This window comes from Cnephaeus nilssonii (assembly GCF_951640355.1).
Source record: "Cnephaeus nilssonii genome assembly, chromosome: 11".
NCBI classification, from domain to species: domain Eukaryota; kingdom Metazoa; phylum Chordata; class Mammalia; order Chiroptera; family Vespertilionidae; genus Cnephaeus; species Cnephaeus nilssonii.
Genome location: NC_137082.1, coordinates 64,798,781 through 64,816,032, shown reverse-complemented (window position 1 = coordinate 64,816,032; position 17,252 = coordinate 64,798,781). Strand labels below are relative to the sequence as shown.

The window sequence follows — 17,252 nt, the reverse complement described above, 5'->3', positions numbered from 1 at the left end:
TGAACCTTCCAGAAGAAAGCATAGGAGACTATTTTAGTGACTTTGGGGTTGGCAAAGATTTCATAAGTAGGACACAAAATGCACCAGCCATAAAAATAAAGATGGGTAAACTGGACTCAAAAGATAACATTAAGAGTATTAAGGCAAGAGAGACTGGATAAAGATACTTATACTACACTTACTACGTAAAGGCCTGGCATCCAGGATATATAAAGTGCTGCTGGGAAATCAGAAAAAAAAAAGGCTGACAATCCAATAAAAATGTACAAAAATAGAACACTTTTCACAGAGGAGGACATCCGAATGGCCATCATATTTTTCATCATGAAAATGTCACAGAAATCATGAGCTATCTATCACCTTGCTTTAGCTCTGTCTTTGAGTTTCTGTATTCGGAAAAACAAGGGATTCTGTCAGCCTACTGCCTTTGGACTCTAGTGGAAACTCTGCTTCCTTCTGTCTGCAGCCCGCCAGCCTGCCTGCAGGCTGTGGATTCGCCAGCCCCCCAATTGCATGGGCCAATCAAGCTCTCTCTCCTTTGCCCTGGCTCCAGGCCTGCCAGCCACCTGCTCTGGTTCCCACATGACTGTCCAGGCCCTCATCCCGCTGGCCCAAGGTGGTCCCGACTTCATGGGACAGGTGAGACCTGGCGGTGGCCCCGGCACTGTGAAGGCAAATGCCAGACAGCCCTGTGATGCAGTGTTCGTGCCCTGCTCCATATTTACATCTTGTGAACGTCACCCCAGTCAGCATCAAGAGGCCAGGGGCTCGGCAGACACCAGGACGCTGGAACCCTGGCTACGGATGCCCCCTGGCAATACTGTGAATGGAGAAGTGGTGAGATGTGAGGGTTAGCTCCTTGTGAAAGGAAGGCCGGGCATAAGAAAATCGCCTTTGCTTATGTGCAGGTTGAATCCTAAGGGCATGCCAGTACCCTTTTGACCTGCACAGCAACTTCATATGGTTCAATGTACCGTTTGCTTAAAAATGGCTGAAAGGACATGCAGGAAACAATAAAACTCATCACCAGCTGCCTGTGGCTTCCTGGCCAACAGCCTGGCAGGAGGTGCACAGGAACTGGGGCGCTGAGATTTCTCAGTTTAGCGAGAGTTGTGATTTCTGTGAGCGTTTCGGGTAGCGGGGAGAGACCAGGTGACCCAGCAGCTAAGCATATGAACCAGGTGGGGGTGGGTGGGGGCACAGCTCTGGCTTTGCCGGCAAAGGAGTGGAGGGACAGGTTTGCACTGGGTACATGGACCGACGTGGGGTTTCTGTTCGCACCTCACTGTGTTTCTTAAAAGATTGCAAAGTGACTGTCACACTGAAATCTGGGTAATTTTATAAAGAAGTCTAGATGTCTGGCTTCTCTTGAACAGCTCTGGAGCTCTGGCCCTTGGGCCAGCTCTCCCTGGCCACAGAGGACTAGCAGGGGGCATGTGCCATCCTGTTCCCTGTGCCCACCTCGCTGCCCTCATCTGTTCGCATTTGACTAGTCTATTAGCACCCGAATGGGCCACCCCAGGCTTACTAATAGTACATTTACTGAACCAGGCAGATACAAACCTTTCTTTAGAAAACCTCTTCATTTTCCAGATTAAGTCAGACTATGTACCCTGCTCCTACTCTCCCCCCCCTCAGAGTCTGGGCCTATTCTGGGTGCCCCTGTCCCGGAGCCATTGGGGAGCACCGCCCACCAGGCTCCAGCCACTTTTGCAGCTCCCCCAGGCCACTCACCCTTTGGAGTCCAGCCCAGACTGATGGTCTTGATGGTGATGGCCGGGGCTGGTCAGCACCTGCCCTACCCGGATCACCTGCAGCACTCTCCAGGGCTTTTTTGGGCTTGGCCCCTCTGGAGGAAGCAGAAGAGGAGTTTCTATTTGCCCCAACCCAGGGTGGGGCCCCTCCAGCCTGGGGCAGCCACGTACCTTTGTAGCTCATTCTGCCCTTGGTCCCTGGTCCTACAGAAAGCAAGGGAGAGGTCCCTGATGGCCTCGGCTGGAACTAGGCCTGAGGCAACATTGCTTGGGGGTGCAGGGTTCCCCGGGACCCCTCAGTGGCAGAAGAAGGCAGGTGCATAGGAGAAAGCCCTTGGGTTTGAGTTGAGAGCCAGCCCCATTTCCCCAAGCAGGTGCTTGTGCTGAGCCACGGGTGGCCGAGGGGTGGCTGCTGCCCCAGGAGCTCTGCAGGGTGTGGAAGTGGCCAGTCCCGCGGCCTGGACACCTCCAAGGCCTCTGCTGGCTGGGCACAGGGTTAGAAGGACCCAGGGAACTATCTTCTCCTTTCAGCTACCTTTGTCACCTTGTGACAACTGAGCGTTCTCCTTGGACCTGGCGGCCTCCTTGGCCTGTCTGAGAGCCAATTGCTTCTTCTCTTGTTCTTCCAACCAGTCCTTGGGTGACAGCTTGTACAGAAAGTCCTTGCAGACCTTGTAATGTTGCAGAGTATCTTCAAATCTGGAGATTTCGCTGAGCCAGGGGAGGGGACAGGCGAGGTCAGGCTCTGCCCACTGGGAAGCCCCTCCAGGGGGGACCCCAATGCACCCTGGTCAAGAAGGGTGGGCACAGAAGCACTGTTGTGCCAGGGAGAGGATGCCCACCTTGCAGGAGCCAATGTGGGTTATACCTCCCAGAGTGACAGCCCTCAGGGACTGTCTTGCCCCTCCCAGGGTGGAGCCCAGAAGCCTCAGACCCATGTGAGCCCTGTGTCCTGGTGGTGTGGCCTCCGGAAAGTCAGTGAACCTCTCCTGGCCTCAGTCACCTCATCTGTAAGATGGGCAGCAGCCTGTAGGGTTTTGCAGCCCTGAGACGTTTAGAGCTCAGTGAAAATGAAGAGCTTTGTGTTGTGGGGAAGCACCCTTTGGCCAGGGGAGAAGTGATGAAGGGAAACGTGGGCAGGCCAGCCCAGGCCAAGTTTGCCTCTGACCTTATCTTAAAAAAAGAAAAAAACACACACACACACACACACACACACACACACACACACACACACACACACACCAATGAAAGAGTAATATGCTAATTAGACTGGAGACCTTCCAGATGTCCTTCTGGACAAAGCCAGGGACTAGGCCAGCCGGCCTGCAAACCGTCCCAGACCCTTGCCCAGGCCGCTCTGTGCCCCCAGCGAGGACCCCTGCCCCCAGCAGAGACCCCCACCCCAATGTGGAGTGGCTGGCCTACAAACCACCCCCAGGCCCCTTGCCCAGGCTGTCCCCATCCCCTAAGGGGACCCCAACCCTGATCTGGGACCCCCTTCAGGGCAGACCAGCCAGCCCCCCACCCATGCACCAGGCCTCTATCTATACTAATAAAAGGGTAATATGCTAATTAGACCAGATGTCCTCCCGGACAAAGCCATGGTGGCAGGGCCAAGGCAGAGGCAGTTAGGGGTGATCAAGCCAGCAGGGGAGAGCAGTTAGGGCGATCAGACTGGCAGGGGAGAGCACTTAGGGGGATCAGGCTGGCAGGGGAGAGCAGTTAGGGGCATCAGGCTGGAGGGGGGGGTGGTTAGGGGGATCAGGTCAGCAGGGCAGAGCAGTTAGGGGCATCAGGCTGGAGGGGGGGTGGTTAGGGGGATCAGGTCAGCAGGGGAGAGCAGTTAGGGGCATCAGGCTGGAGGGGGGGTGGTTAGGGGGATCAGGTCAGCAGGGGAGAGCAGTTAGGGGGATCAGGTCAGCAGAGGAGAGCAGTTAGGGAAATCAGGCCAGCAGGCAGGCGAGTGGTTAAGAGCCAGCAGTCCCAGATTGCGAGAAGGATGTCCGACTGTCAGTTTAGGCCCAATCCTGCAGGAATTGATTCTCCTCTAAACTGGCAGTCAGACATTCCCCAAGGGGTCCCAGATTAGAGAGGGTGCAGGCTGGGCTGAGGGACACCCCCCCTCCCGTGCACAAATTTCGTGCACCAGGCCTCTAGTCTGTCTGTCTATCTATCTATCTATCTATCTATCTATCTATCTATCTATCTGATCTAATAAAAGAGTAATATGCAAATTGACCACCACCCCAACACACAAGATGGTTGCCCCCATGTGGTTAAAGATGGCTGCCCCCATGTGGACACAAAATGGCCACCACAAGATGGCCACCAGGGGAGGGCAGTTGGGAGGGACCAGGCCTACAAGGGAGGACAGTTAGGGGTGACCAGGCTGGCAGAGGAGGGAAGTTGGGGGCGACCGGGCCTGCAGGGGAGGGCAGTTGGGGGGGACCCAGGCCTGCAGGGGAGAGCAGTTGGGGGGGACCAGGCTTGCAGGGGAGGGCAGTTAGGGGTGACCAGGCCTGCAGGGGAGGGCAGTTAGGGGTGACCAGACCTGCAGGGGAGGGCAGTTAGGGGTGACCAGGCCTGTATGGGAGGGCTGTTAGGGGCAATTAGGCTGGCAGGGGAGTGGTTAGGGGGTGATCAGGCTGGCAGGCAGAAGTGGTTAGGGGCAATCAGGAAGGCAGGCAGGTGAGCAGTTGGGAGCCAGCAGTCCTGGATTGTGAGAGGGATGTCCCAGATTGGTGAGGGTGCAGGCTGGGCTGAGGGACACACACCCCCGTGCACGAATTTCGTGCACCGGGCCACTATATATATATATATATATATATATATATATATATATATATATATATATATATATATATATATATATATTTAGTGATTTCAGAGAGGAAGGGAGAGGGAGAGAGAAATAGAAACATCAATGATGAGAGAGCATCATTGATTGGTCGAGCCCTGGCCAGGAATTGAACCATGACCTCCTGGTTCGTAGGTCCATGCTCAACCACTGAGCCACGCTCACCAAGCAGCCTCTGACCTTACCTTTTGATATTCATGATCTGGGTGGTCAGATCTCGAATTTCAGTGATCTTCTCTATCTTCACTTTGGTCTCCTTCTCTGCCCTGAGGGTAGGGTGGGTCAGGGAGCCAATCTCAGACTGTTAAGAGGCCAAACTGCTCTCTGGAGGTGGGGGAGCTACCAGGCTGGAGGTGGGGGAGCTACCAGGAGCCTGGTTTGGGGTCCAGGGTGGAGGCTGGGGCTGAGGCTGGGTGCAGGCTAGGTCGGGTGGTTTGCACAGGCCCAGGGGACCCTGGGGGTATGGCCAACCAGCCCCTTTGGCCACAGGCTCACTCTTTCAGGGCCTGCACTGAGCTGCGGTCATTCTCCCTGAGGAACTCATCGAACAGGGCCGAATCCTTCTCCAGGGACTTCTCAGCCTGCTCCAGCTCCGCCTCCTCCTTAGTTGCCAGCATCTCTAGCCGCTGTATCTCGCTCCTCTTCATATCCAGGGCATACTGATGGCCACCAGAGCAGGGGTTACACTCCCACCGGACAGCCCACCCAGGTCCCCTTCATGGGAGCAGACGGGCCTACCTGAAGGAGGAACATTTGCCGCTTCTGGTTGATGTACTTGTGTATGCTGTCAGAATCCTCTTTCTTTTCTGCAATGAGAGGAGGGAGGCATCTTGGGGTGGGCAGTGGGAGAGAGACTCAGGTGTGGCTGAGGATGGGTGCACAGGAAGAGGGGCTGGTCAGCTGCTCCTGGTGCAATGCAGCGCCATCACAGGGGGCGTGGGAGAGCCACCCCCGCCTCCGGCAAAGGCAGAGAAGGCTCTGCTGACAGGTCACACCTCCATGCCTGCAGCGGGTCCAGGTGGGAAGAGCCTCTCTTGCTGTCGCACTCCTCACACCTGGAATGAGACTCTGGAGACCGCCACCCTGGAAGTTTCACCCAACTGGACTTCCTAACAAAAGGCCTGTTGCCAGGACCTGAGAGGAAATGTGGCAGGATGATCTCAACTGGGGGTGCCCTAAGCCCCCAGGGCCCAACTTGGGCAGCAGCCAAGTCTACACTGCCAGGGTTTCCCCAGCGGGGAGGACATGAGGGTGGGCTCCTGGATGACCTTCCAGAGGACAAGCAGAGAGGCAGCATGGTGAGGCCACAGGCCGTGGGGGCCTCTTTCCTTGGCCTTTCTGGAAAGGAAGACCTAGGCACTCCCCAACATCCGGGGACTGTGGGAAGGACTGCGGAACCACGTGGCTGTGTCTTGTCCCTCCAATCCTCTCCCTTCCCAAAGCTGGTGTGCTGCAGGGGTCCTGCTTTAAGTCTAGATGCCTGGCAGCGAACCCACTAGGTCCCTGCCCTCAAGGAGACCCAGCTCCTCACTGGAAGCCAAAGCTGGACACTGACAAGTCTTTTGTGCAAACGCCCTGGGTCCAGGCTTCCCCATCCAGGTGCCACCTGCCTCTCCTCGGTCTTAGGAATAGAGGGCGAAGGCAGAAAGAAAGCACATGCCGTGCTGCTCCCCCCATGCAGAGCTTGGCACACAATCGTCAAAGCAAGCACAGGGTTTCGTACCCCAAAGAACAAGCCACGGTGTCAGGGTGGAGACTGGGGTCTCCTTATGTGTACTCGTATATTCATATCCAGTATACCCGTAGGCCCGGGGGTTCCAGAACTGTCTGATCCCAACTACTACTGTCTAGCTTAGTGATATTATACTTTATCATCTGGGTTGGTAGAATATTAATGCGTTTTCAGTGCTGTAGATTTCCTACTGGGTTACAAAAATAACTGCCCATGTGCACGCGCACACACACACATGCATGCACACACCCACACAAACACACACAGTTCTTTCTCACTATGTGCAGTGTTTGACGAGGTTGAACCCCCAACCATGAGGTTGCTACCGTCATCAGCCAGGAGAGGAGACTGCAGTGGGAAGGAGTTAGCTAACTTGGCCAGGATGGTGCCGCCATTGAGACCTGAACCCAGGCAATCTAGTTCTACGCTGACTTGTTCTCTCCATGTTAAATGCCTTTGTTTATACAACCCGCATTCATCGTGCCTGGTCAGCACTCAGAATGCATGCAGTACTGGGGTCCAGAGGCTTTGGATTTGCACTCCATCCGGAACTGATCTCTGTGATCCGGAAGGCAGGGGTCAGACAGGAAAGGCCCCCGCCCCCACTGCACCGCAGCCCCCCCTCTGCAGCACTGCCCTCCCACGGAGGCACAGACCCGCTGTCGGGGAGGGAGGAGCAGTACCTTTGGTCATGGCCAGCTTCCAGGAGGTGTGGTCCTCCTGGAAGGCGCTCATCTGCTGGGCCTCGGCCAGGGCACGCGCCTCCTGGTCATCCGCCCGGTCCTGCAGCTGCAGCTCACGCAGCAGGCTGGTGTGCTTGGCCAACACTTTGGAGGAGTAGGTCATCTTCTGGTGCAACCGTAGCATCTTCTTCTTCTGCCGCTCCTGGGGGGCGGGCGGGTCAGGCGAGGTCTCCCAGTGCCAGCCTCCACACAACCTTCCCCCTCTCCTGGGCCCAGTTGCCGCCTCCTGCGTTGTCCCGTGCCACGGTCGTATGGACTTGAGGTGGTGCGCACTTAGGCAGGGTGGGGGGTGCCCAGGTGTCAAGCGCAGGAAAGACTGTGGAGCTGTGTGTGTGTGTGGGTGGGGGAGCACCCTGGGGTTCTGCCCACGACTGCCCTGTTTCAGAGGGAGTGGGCAGGGCTGGCCTCCGGAGAGCCAGGTGCAGGAGGGCGGCCAGATGAGCACAGGCTGCCTGCCAGGTGATGTGCATTCTAGATCAGCAGTTAGGGGACACACTCACTAAAAGATGACTCTTGGTTTATCTGAAATTCACACTTAAATTTGTATTGTGATTTGCTAAGTCCAACATCTCAAGGTTCGGGGAAATTAGATCTGAGTTTCCAAAAGAACCTTGAAAATCTGAGTTTGATCTGCAAACTTGTCAGCCAGTGTCGGGGCCACGCTGTCATGGGGTTCTGCGCCTCCCCAGCTCTTCTCCACCTGCCCTGACCTGTGGCCCCAGCCTTGCACTTCGAGGGACCCCAGGATGGGAGGGGGGTTGGGGTCCCTTCTTCGCAGAGGCCTCATTTAGATCTCTGGCTTCGGGGGTGCCCTGACTCTTCTGTTCAGACCCCGGGGGTCTCCACACCCCTCCTGGGGTGGGCTGGGATCAGAGAGGCCTCATGTGAACTCTTCATGGGGCCTTTCCTGGGTAGGTTCTATTTCCTGCTGGGCCTGGCAGGTACAAAACCCAATTCGGCCTCTAAAGAACGCTGCTTAGGGAAAAGCTAGCTGAGGCAGGATCTGGTGTGAGCCCTGTATTACAACAAAATCGGGGGAATGTCACCCTCTATAATCCCAGCGTCAGAAGACCTGTGTTTAGAAGATATTGAGTAGCTGCTTTTGATCATGGTGAGGTTGGGGGGCTCTGTGGGGCAGGGTGGGGTCGGAGTGTGAGGTTGGGGAGCTCTGCTGGGGCGTGGGGAGGAGTGTGAGGTTGCAGGGGCTTTTGGAGGAAGACGGAGGTAGCCCCGAAGCAGGGCCACGCTGGCAGAAGAAAAGGGAATTCTGCACTGGTGAGCTCTCTAAGTCAAGGTCAGAGAAGGTCTGGGTGTGTGTTTGCAGTCTCTCCCTACTCTGGAGGCCTCAGGGAAGTGTGAGCTGCTCAGTGTGGCTTTTCATGAGCTTCCTTCTAGGGCATGAGTGGGTGCACAGCATGGCATGAGTCGGGGGAACATTGATGGAGGGTGGCCCTCCCAGAGTCTCTAAGCCAGAGGTCTGGGGTGTCAGTACTGGTTGGAGTTGCAGTGGGAGCCACAGCTCTATGCAATCTCAGACTCTGAGCCCTGAAGTGGGGTGGACAGAGCCAGCCCAGGAGGGAGCCCGAGACACTGGCCGTGAGAGTATGACCAGAAACATGGCCTGTGCTGGCCACTTCCCAGGGAAGATGTACACCTGGTGCTCTCCCCAAGCCTCGCTGCAATGAGGCTTGCTTGCTTTGGCCGGCCGTGCCGTGGCAGGGTGTATGTGTGTGGGGTTGGGCTGGGGAGCGGGGGGGAGCAAAGGGGGGCAGCTGTCTGGGCACATGAGCTCTTGGGATTGGGAGGCAAGAGAGACTATGCTGGGGTGGAGACAAGGCACAGCCTGGGGGTCAGGGCTGGCCCCGGGACTCCCAGGCACTGCTGAGGGGCATGCAATGTGTATGTGCACATGTGTGCATGCCTGTTTGCATATCTGGCCTCTAAGAATTCCAACCAGGTGACTGTGCAAGGCCAGAGCAGTGGGGGCCAGCTGTGGGGGGGATTTCCCCGGGGGAGGTGAGAGGGTCCTTGAGGTCTGAGATGGGCCTTGAAGGACAGGAAAAGCCTCAGAAGGGGATGGCATCTCATGCAAGGGACAGCAGAAGCAAAGGCGTGGTAGCAGAGGCTGTGGCCACAGCAGCTCCCAGGAGCCCAGCCTGACAAAGGCCCAGGCACAATGGGGATGAAACTGGGGGACAGTGGGACAGGTCAGAGACCTGAGAGCCAGGGGGAGTTTCCCGTTGATTTTGTAGGAAATGGTGAGCCCTTCTACAGAGTGACATGGGGAAAGTGCTCTTCGGAAATCGGGCTGCTGCTGCTTGTGTGAGGGAAGACAGCGCCGGGGCAGGCCTTGGTCTGCATACTCACGGAGTGAAACTTATTCCGCTCCTGATCTCTGAGCAGGAAGAAGTCCACGTTCCCAGACATATGGAAAGGATTAGCTGAACGGTCCGGAACAACCACAGACACTGGGGAGGGAAATACCTCATTGGAGAGACGAGCCAGCTCTTTCCAGGTGAGGTCTGTGCCTCTGGGGTCCCAGCACCCTCCCAGCCCAGTCTAGGGAGCTTCCGTGAAAGCATGAGCAAGTGGCAAGTGTTCTCTTGGGCCCGGCTGTGCCTGAAGTCCACCCCTGGGCCTTCCAGCTCCGTGAACTCAACCTCGTTGGTGTTGGGCTTCTGTTCCTGGCACCTGAAAGAGACCCGGTGAACACAGCCCCTCCTGCCTCAGACACCTGCTATGTCCCTGGCCCTCTGTTCTCTCTCATTTAAAGTCTCAGGAACTCCTACTCTGTAGAGGGGGTAAGTGAGAGCCTGCTGACTCCAGTGCAGAGGCACCTGCCTGTCAGTGGGACGTGAGCACTCTAGGTGAATATGCTTTGTCCTTGCAGGAGTCTCCACCAGCCCCCCTCCCCCAAAGGAAGACTGAGCTTGGGGGTGGATAAAGGCAATGTGGCTGAGGCCTGGAGAGGCCGTGTAAGAATTTGGGAGGTGGGGACTTCCAAGGACCCCAATTCTGCTATCCCCACCCCCAGAGCTTAGGGAGAGGTTCCTACAGCTCAGCTCAGAGCGTGTCAGGGAGGACAGAAGCCAAAAGGACCCAAACAAAGGACTTAAAAATATGGTTGCTTTCCCCCCTACCCTTGATAGAAAAGAAACAGGGTTCATTGGAAACAAAACAAAACATTCTTGAAAGTGAAAGAGAATGAGATAAAAATAAAAACCAACTTCGCTTTGAATTAGCTGCTGGTAACATTTTTGAGGGTGTTTTCTTCTAGTACTTTTCAACATACAATTTTAATAATTCCACATATTCCTTTAAAAAGGACACTTTACCATCAGCAGTTCCCTGTGAAGTTACTAGTTCTTTGTGGACCTTGTAAGCAAACATTAAGGGCTGCAGTGACACGCCATGCCATCAGGGTGCACTCGCCATGGGATGTGTAGCAATTCATAGCACCCCGACATCCTGAGGACATCACGGCCACCACTGGCCAGTTCTTGGGAACTGATTTTCCAAAAGGAGACTAGAGGCCAAGGGCTGTAGGCAGTTTCCAGGCTTCGGAAACATGCTGACCTGCCTTCTGGACGGAGGTCTATCTCATCTTGCACCCCCATCAGCAAAAGGAGGGCACCGTTAAAGGGTTTCAAAGTTATGATCGTCTCAAAATACCTCTGCACAAGACACTTATTCCCAAGAGGAAAGGGGCTGTACAGTGGGGAAGCCTGGCAGGCTCCACGTCACGCAAGCGCCCGAAGTGAGCATTGGCAGGAGAGAGAGAGGTTGGCACTCTCTCCAAAGGGAGCCCAGCACGTCGCTCAGACATTCCTGCCTGGGACGCTTCCTCTGCAGTCCATCCTGAGGAGGGGTCGGAAAAGCCCAAAATCAGGGGCATTCTACATCTTCGTACTATTCTTTCAACTTTTCTGTAAGACTTAAGTCCTGTCAAAACACAGAGTTGAAAAAAGTGAGCTACGCTCAGAATGGGAAGGACAAAGGTTATCTGCTCCTTGGCCCACGGCCGGGAGGAAGTCAGAAGGGCCTCCAGTCAGTTCGCAGCTTGGCTCCTGAGGAGGGAGCAGGGCCTGCACCCCAACCTCTGCTTCTCATGTCACACCTTCTCCTTCTGCCCCTCCTGCTTCCCTCTTAGAAGGACCCTTGTGATGACACTGAGCACCCCATCTGGATAGTCCCAGATCATCTCCCCATCTCCAGACCCTTCACTTAATCACATCAGCCAAGTCCCTTTGCCATGTAAGGGAACCTAGTCACAGGCTTGGGGATTCAGATGCAGACATCTCTGGGGGTCCCTTCTCAGTCCACATCAGTCCCCTTTATCAGACCTCTCTATCCCTAGGTTGCTAAGACTTTTATTCAAAATGCTTTTAATTTTATCAAATACTTATACTGCATCTATTGAAATGATCATATAATCCTCTCTCTCATTCTCTTATGGAGTATGTACCACACTGGTTTATAAATGTTAAACTAATTGCATTTCTGGGATGATTTGCTTCAAATGATTGCCATTCTTGGTTGCGGGCTCATCTTCACATTAACACACTGATTGTCTTCACAGTAATACTAATCATCCCATACTCATTTGACTGCAGATGCATCGTACTATTATTTGTAATAGCTAAAATCCACAGAAACAACCCAAATGTTCATCAATTCTAGAAAGAATAATACATTGTTGGCATATGCGCGCAACAGAATACACATAGCAACAGAGAAGGGACGCTTGCTGCGTGTGTCTCACAGATGTGATGTCGAGTAAAGAAAGCCAGATCAAAAGAGCACTGAGGGATTCCAGATATGTGAGGCCCGAGATCGAATAAAATGATTCCCTGATAGCAGAGTCCCTGAAAGATAGCCCCCTTTGGGGGAAAGAGAACTGAGCAGATGGAAATGTTCTAGATGGTGAATGGGTGGAGGGTAAGAAGTTGCATACATCTGTCAAAATTTACAAATGGGCCGAAACTGGTTTGGCTCAGTGGATAGAGCATCGGTCTGCGGACTGAAGGGTCCCGGGTTTGATTGCAGTCAAGGGCATGTACATTGGTTGCGGGCACATCCCCGGTGGGGAACGTGCAGGAGGCGGCTGGTCGATGTTTCTCTCTCATCGATGTTTCTAACTCTCTATCCCTCTCCCTTCCTCTCTGTAAAAAATCAATAAAATATATATTTTTTAAAAAATTTACAAATGGGCCCTAGCCGGTGTGGCCCAGTTGATTGGAATGCCTTCCTGTACACCAAAAGGTGGTGGGTCCGATTCCCAGTTGGGGCTCATGCTGGAGACAGCCAATCGATGTTTCTCTCTCACATTGATGTCTATCTCTCTCTCCCCCCTTCCTCTCTAAAAAGCAATAAAACTAAAAAAAAAAAAAAATTATCCAACTGTATACTTGAGATTTGTTCCTTTCACTGTATATTAGTTATATCTCAGTGAAGAAACAAAACAAATCCAAAACCCAGGACGCTCACCCTTATGTGAGGGGACAAGCACCCATCAGCAGAAGAAACTATTGGGTGGATGGCTGAGGGGGATCTGTGATGGAGGGTCAGGTGGCTAACACCTGAACCTACCATTGTAGCATGGCCAACAGGGAGGCAGCTGGGTGTGTGGGCTTCTTACGAAAGCGGGTAGGAAGCACACAGCCCACCGAGGAAGGAGTCTGTGGACAAAGAGGGACATGGATCCATCCTATCAAACATCTAGTGTCCAATTAAAAGAAATATGGCGAACAGAGATGTTCCTGTCGTTATAACGACAGCACCAGGAAGCCGAGCCACCACAAAGGACATTCTACAGGATAATTAACACCATTTTTTCAACAACTCAAGGCACAGAAAATGTAAGGTCGTGGGGGAGTGGCTGTGCTAGATCAAAAGCGACAGAAGATATTCCGATCTCATTTGAATCCCGATGAAAACAAATCTTCTGGAGGGAGACATTTCTTAGATAATTGGGTAAATCCGACGATGGTCTGGTTAACTTCATTGTGGGCTGGTAAGAAAATGTTCCTGTTTTTGAAAAATGCACATTGAGGTATACAGGGATGAAAGGACGCATCTGGATTTTACTTTAAAATACAACGTGTCCCCCCCCCCCAAAAAATGTACATACACTTTAATAGCTGACAGCTCAATTTTGAAAATGACATGTATTTTAATAAACACTGCCTTTATAATCATTCAAAATGTGTGTATACTTTTGGGACACCCTATATTTTGTCAAAGACTGAAAAGAAAAGGAGCAAAGGGATAGATGAAGCAAAAGTGGCAAAACCTTGCCTACTGCCCAATCTGGTGACAGGCATGTGAGTTCATGTGAGTTCACTGGGCTTTAGTCTCTACTTGTGGGCAGGTTGGGATTTTATTTTATTTTTAAAAAATATATTTTTATTGATTTCAGAGAGGAAGGGAAAGGGAGAGAGAGAAAGAAACATCAATGAGGAGAATCACTGATCGGCTGCCTTCTGCACGCCACCCACTGGGGATGGAGCCCACAACCAGGGCATGTGCCCTTGACCAAAATTGAACTTGGGACCCTTCAGTCTGCAGACAGACGACCCTCTACCCACTGAGCCAAAACAGCTAGGGTGGGGTTTTAATAATGAAAAGAAAGAGGAAATGGGGGTGGGGTGGGCTGAGGGGTGGGAGCTGGCCTGTGAAGGACAGGTGCAGGGAACATGCTCACATCTGCACACCTCTGCAGGAAGACCGGACAGGCCTGTAAGCCAGGAGTCTTGGGGGTGGGGGGGGCGCAGTACAGAAACCAGGAGGGAGTCCTGGAAGCCAGGGTGCAGAGTGACAGAGCAGGGGCTCAGAGGACAAAGCATATGCAGCTACCTGCCTACCCTTCTTCTTCCTAATAGATGGCAGCCATGCGCCTAGCTAAAGAGCTATGCTCTCAGCCTCCCTTGCAGATCCTAATGGCTCTGTGACTCCCCCCCCCACCCCCCCCAAAAAAAAGTAGTCAGAAATTGTTGGGTGGAGATTCTGGGAAGGATCTTTTCCCAGGGAGGGCTAAAGTGGCAGGTAGGCAGTTCTGCCCTTCTCTTCAATCCTTCTCCCTGTCTGGAATGCGATGTGATGGCTGCATCTGCAGCAGCCAGTTCGTGACCATGTGACAACCTTGCGGCTGAAAGCCCTACCGATAAAGACAGTGGAGGAGAAAGACTTAGGATACGGTCACCTGGATGACTTTGTAGACCTGCTATTGGTGGAGCCTCGTGGAGCTGTGGACTGCTCCCCATATTCCCATTCCTGCAGGAACATATCCCACTTTATGTTTCTATTATTTCAGGTCTCAGACGCCCTTTTCCTCATGGAAACAGGAGCATGGCCTCTGCCCTTCACACTGAAGCCTGGGTCTGAGGCCCCTGCAGCTGAGGGAGAGCGCCCCCACCACCTGGGACTTCAGCTCCCGGCTCCAGAGGTACCTTTGCCTTTTTTCTTATGTTTCTTTCTTTTTTCTTCAACGACTGAAGGAGAGCTCTCATCTGTGGAGTCCAGGCTGTTCTCTGGGGAGACACAAAAGTGAGGGCCACAGGAAATGACATGTTTTGTGATAGCTGTGAACACAGCATGAGGCTGGGGAGAGACCAGACATGCTTTAGCGTGGAGAGCGGCTACAGCGTTCAGACAGGTTCAAGCCTGCGACTAATGAGAGGGCATGATCCTCTCGAGGCAAAGCCACGTGCAAGTCCCAGCACAATTATAGCCAAAGGCTATGGTTTTAAGCTTGAGCTTATGGTCTGAACCTGCAGCCCCACTTGGCTGAGTGATATGGGCTTAGGGAGGTGCAGCAAGTAAACAAGGCTTGATCAGGTGCATGTAAATTGAGCAGATTCGAACCGCACGAGAACATTGTAAACATCTTGACCACGCCCTTACTTTGCCTCGTGGAAACTGGCTATAAAATAAAGACTCGGCTTGCAGGCTGTGGCACTGTCTCTCCATCAGAGAGGAGCGTCCCACCTACTCCAGCTTTCTTCTCTTGTCTGTCTTTTCTCCATCCTTCACCGCCCCCTCTCAGGCTCACCCGTGGCCGTGCCGGCTCGGCACACTTTAGAGCTCCAGCCTCAGCATCCTCACCTGTCTGCTGAGTGGGCTTGGCAAGCCACTCAGCTTCTCTGAGCCTCAGTTTCACATCTGAGATAATCATGCTGACTTTGCTGGGAAGTTGTAAGGATTGTGCAAGAAAATGGCCACAGAAGTTCCTAGCACACGCGCCCGGCACACAGAAGGTGCCTTCCCTTGCACACCCTTCCATCTGTCCCCGAAGAGCAGCACGGGGTTACCCAGGGAGGCCACGGGCCCTAAGCATCTTCTTCCTGTCCGGCCAGTGCTCTTGCTGTGAGCTGACCAGGTTATTCCGTCAGGGCTGGGCCCTCAGAGACTCCCACTTCCTTGTTCTCTCTTCCACTGATACCCACAGGGAAGGAGGCATGTGGCCTCACGCTTCCTTCAAACCCAACTCGGGAACCTTTTGTAGCTTGGAGACTCCAGGCTATGCCAGCCTGGAGGGCAGCGGCCCGAGGGCAGAGGGGTGGGGGCTGCAGGAGAGCGTAGAGGTGTGCTTTGGTGGAAAGCTCAGGGAGCTGGTCCTCTTGGACCAGTGTGGGGGAGGGGGAGCTGGGGTGATGAAGGGAAAGGGAGGGCCTGGGAGATAAGTGGTGTACCCCAAGGGCCAGGCCACGAGACAATCAATCTCTGCTGTTTAAGTCACCAGTCTGTGGTGGTACTTTGTCCTGGCAACCTTAGGACTCTGGTACATGGGGTTTCTAAGGAACCTGGCAAACTGTGATTTCTGCCTCATGGCTTGATTTAGAATCCCCTGAACCCTGGATTAACTCTAGACCTCACGGTCCCAGGCTCCCCAGGCAGCCTTTGGGCCCGAAGAGAGCCCATGCCAGCTGGGTACTGGGCACTTACTGGTGTGCGCCATGTCCTTGGAGACCATAGTAGACAGGACCTTGGACGTCCCTGCAGAGGAACAAGGGCTTGCTGCAAAACCGGACCTCGGCTAAAGGAGGTTCCAACCTGGGGAATGACACAGAGTTTGAGCCAGATGGTCTCCAGGCCCACAGCCTCCCTCCGCCTGGGTGGCTGAGAACAGCTGGCATTTACTGAGAGCTCACCATGTGGCCAACACCTGCAGCTCCCTCTCTTCCCAACCCGCACCCCGTCCTCTCTCCCCTCTCTGACTCGCTAGAATACACCAACCATGCTCTGCCCCAAGGTCTTTGCATTTGCTGCCTCCTCAGCCAAAACTGTCCTCCCACACCCAGCTCCCACACTCCCTTCAGATCTGAGCTCACAGGTCACCCCTCCAGAGAAGCCTTCCTCATCCCCCATCTAAAGTGGGTTCTTTACCCGCATCCCCGTGTGACCTCACTTTATTTTCTTCTCTGCAATCACCCACTGTCCTTTTATCGCTTTAAAAAAATCAGCTTATTGCCCTTAGAATTAAGCTCCATGAGAACAGGGGTTCTTTTCTGATCTGTAGCTCATGTGCTTATATCAAAGCGCCTGGCACGTCCCTAACATTGAATGTCTTTTCATTTTGCAAAGGAAGAAACAAAGGAGAGATCCGGAGAGGTGTCCTAAGTCACACGGCCAGGAAGGGCCGAAGCTGGGATTCCAGTCCAAAATTCCTTGACTCCGAAGCTTGTGCCCTTCCAGCCACAGTCCTGCTCGGTTCTCACGGACAGGAATCCAGAGAGGCCCCGGCTAGTAGGACCTGGTCTCCCCACCCCAGCTCGGCGGCGGGGACCATGGACAGAGGGATGTCTGGGTGAGCGATAAAGCTAGTAGGGCGACAAGGAGGGAAGGGCGGGGAGCCTTGCAAAAGGGGTCTTGCGCTTTGGCCCAGAGCTCACCCTGACCCCGCGTGCCCCCCATCACAGCCCCGGGCGCACCCACCAGCCTCGCGCACCGGGCTTGATCCTAAGCTTCGGCGCCACGGTTCCAGGGCTCAGAGCGCGCTGGCCTTTGGTTTACGTTGTCACAGCAACCATTCTCCTGGCCACTGGCGTCGTGACGTCACAAGAGCCGCGGAGGCGGGCTGCGGGGCGGGGCCTGTGGGCCGCAGGGTGGGGTAAGGACGAAGCGCAGACTCCCACCACTTCCATTCCTGGGGCGCCACCAGGTCGGTG

The 17,252-nt window shown here is 54.0% G+C and overlaps 1 protein-coding gene across 1 annotated transcript in view; it reads right to left on the bottom strand.

Moving 5' to 3' along the window:
- CFAP100 (cilia and flagella associated protein 100) overlaps nucleotides 1–17,039 on the bottom strand; it is a 30,734-nt gene extending 13,695 nt beyond the window's left edge. Inside the window, exons 1-10 of the mRNA XM_079783426.1 lie at nucleotides 17,020–17,039; nucleotides 16,030–16,137; nucleotides 14,535–14,615; nucleotides 9,454–9,554; nucleotides 7,027–7,228; nucleotides 5,350–5,417; nucleotides 5,107–5,270; nucleotides 4,797–4,877; nucleotides 2,290–2,465; nucleotides 1,735–1,849 (exon numbers count right to left, since the gene is read on the bottom strand). Of these exons, the coding sequence (XP_079639552.1) occupies nucleotides 1,735–1,849; nucleotides 2,290–2,465; nucleotides 4,797–4,877; nucleotides 5,107–5,270; nucleotides 5,350–5,417; nucleotides 7,027–7,228; nucleotides 9,454–9,554; nucleotides 14,535–14,615; nucleotides 16,030–16,057 (1,016 nt within the window). The 5' untranslated portion in view covers nucleotides 16,058–16,137; nucleotides 17,020–17,039. The remainder of the gene's footprint in view (nucleotides 1–1,734; nucleotides 1,850–2,289; nucleotides 2,466–4,796; nucleotides 4,878–5,106; nucleotides 5,271–5,349; nucleotides 5,418–7,026; nucleotides 7,229–9,453; nucleotides 9,555–14,534; nucleotides 14,616–16,029; nucleotides 16,138–17,019) is intronic.
- Nucleotides 17,040–17,252: the final 213 nt, after the last annotated feature.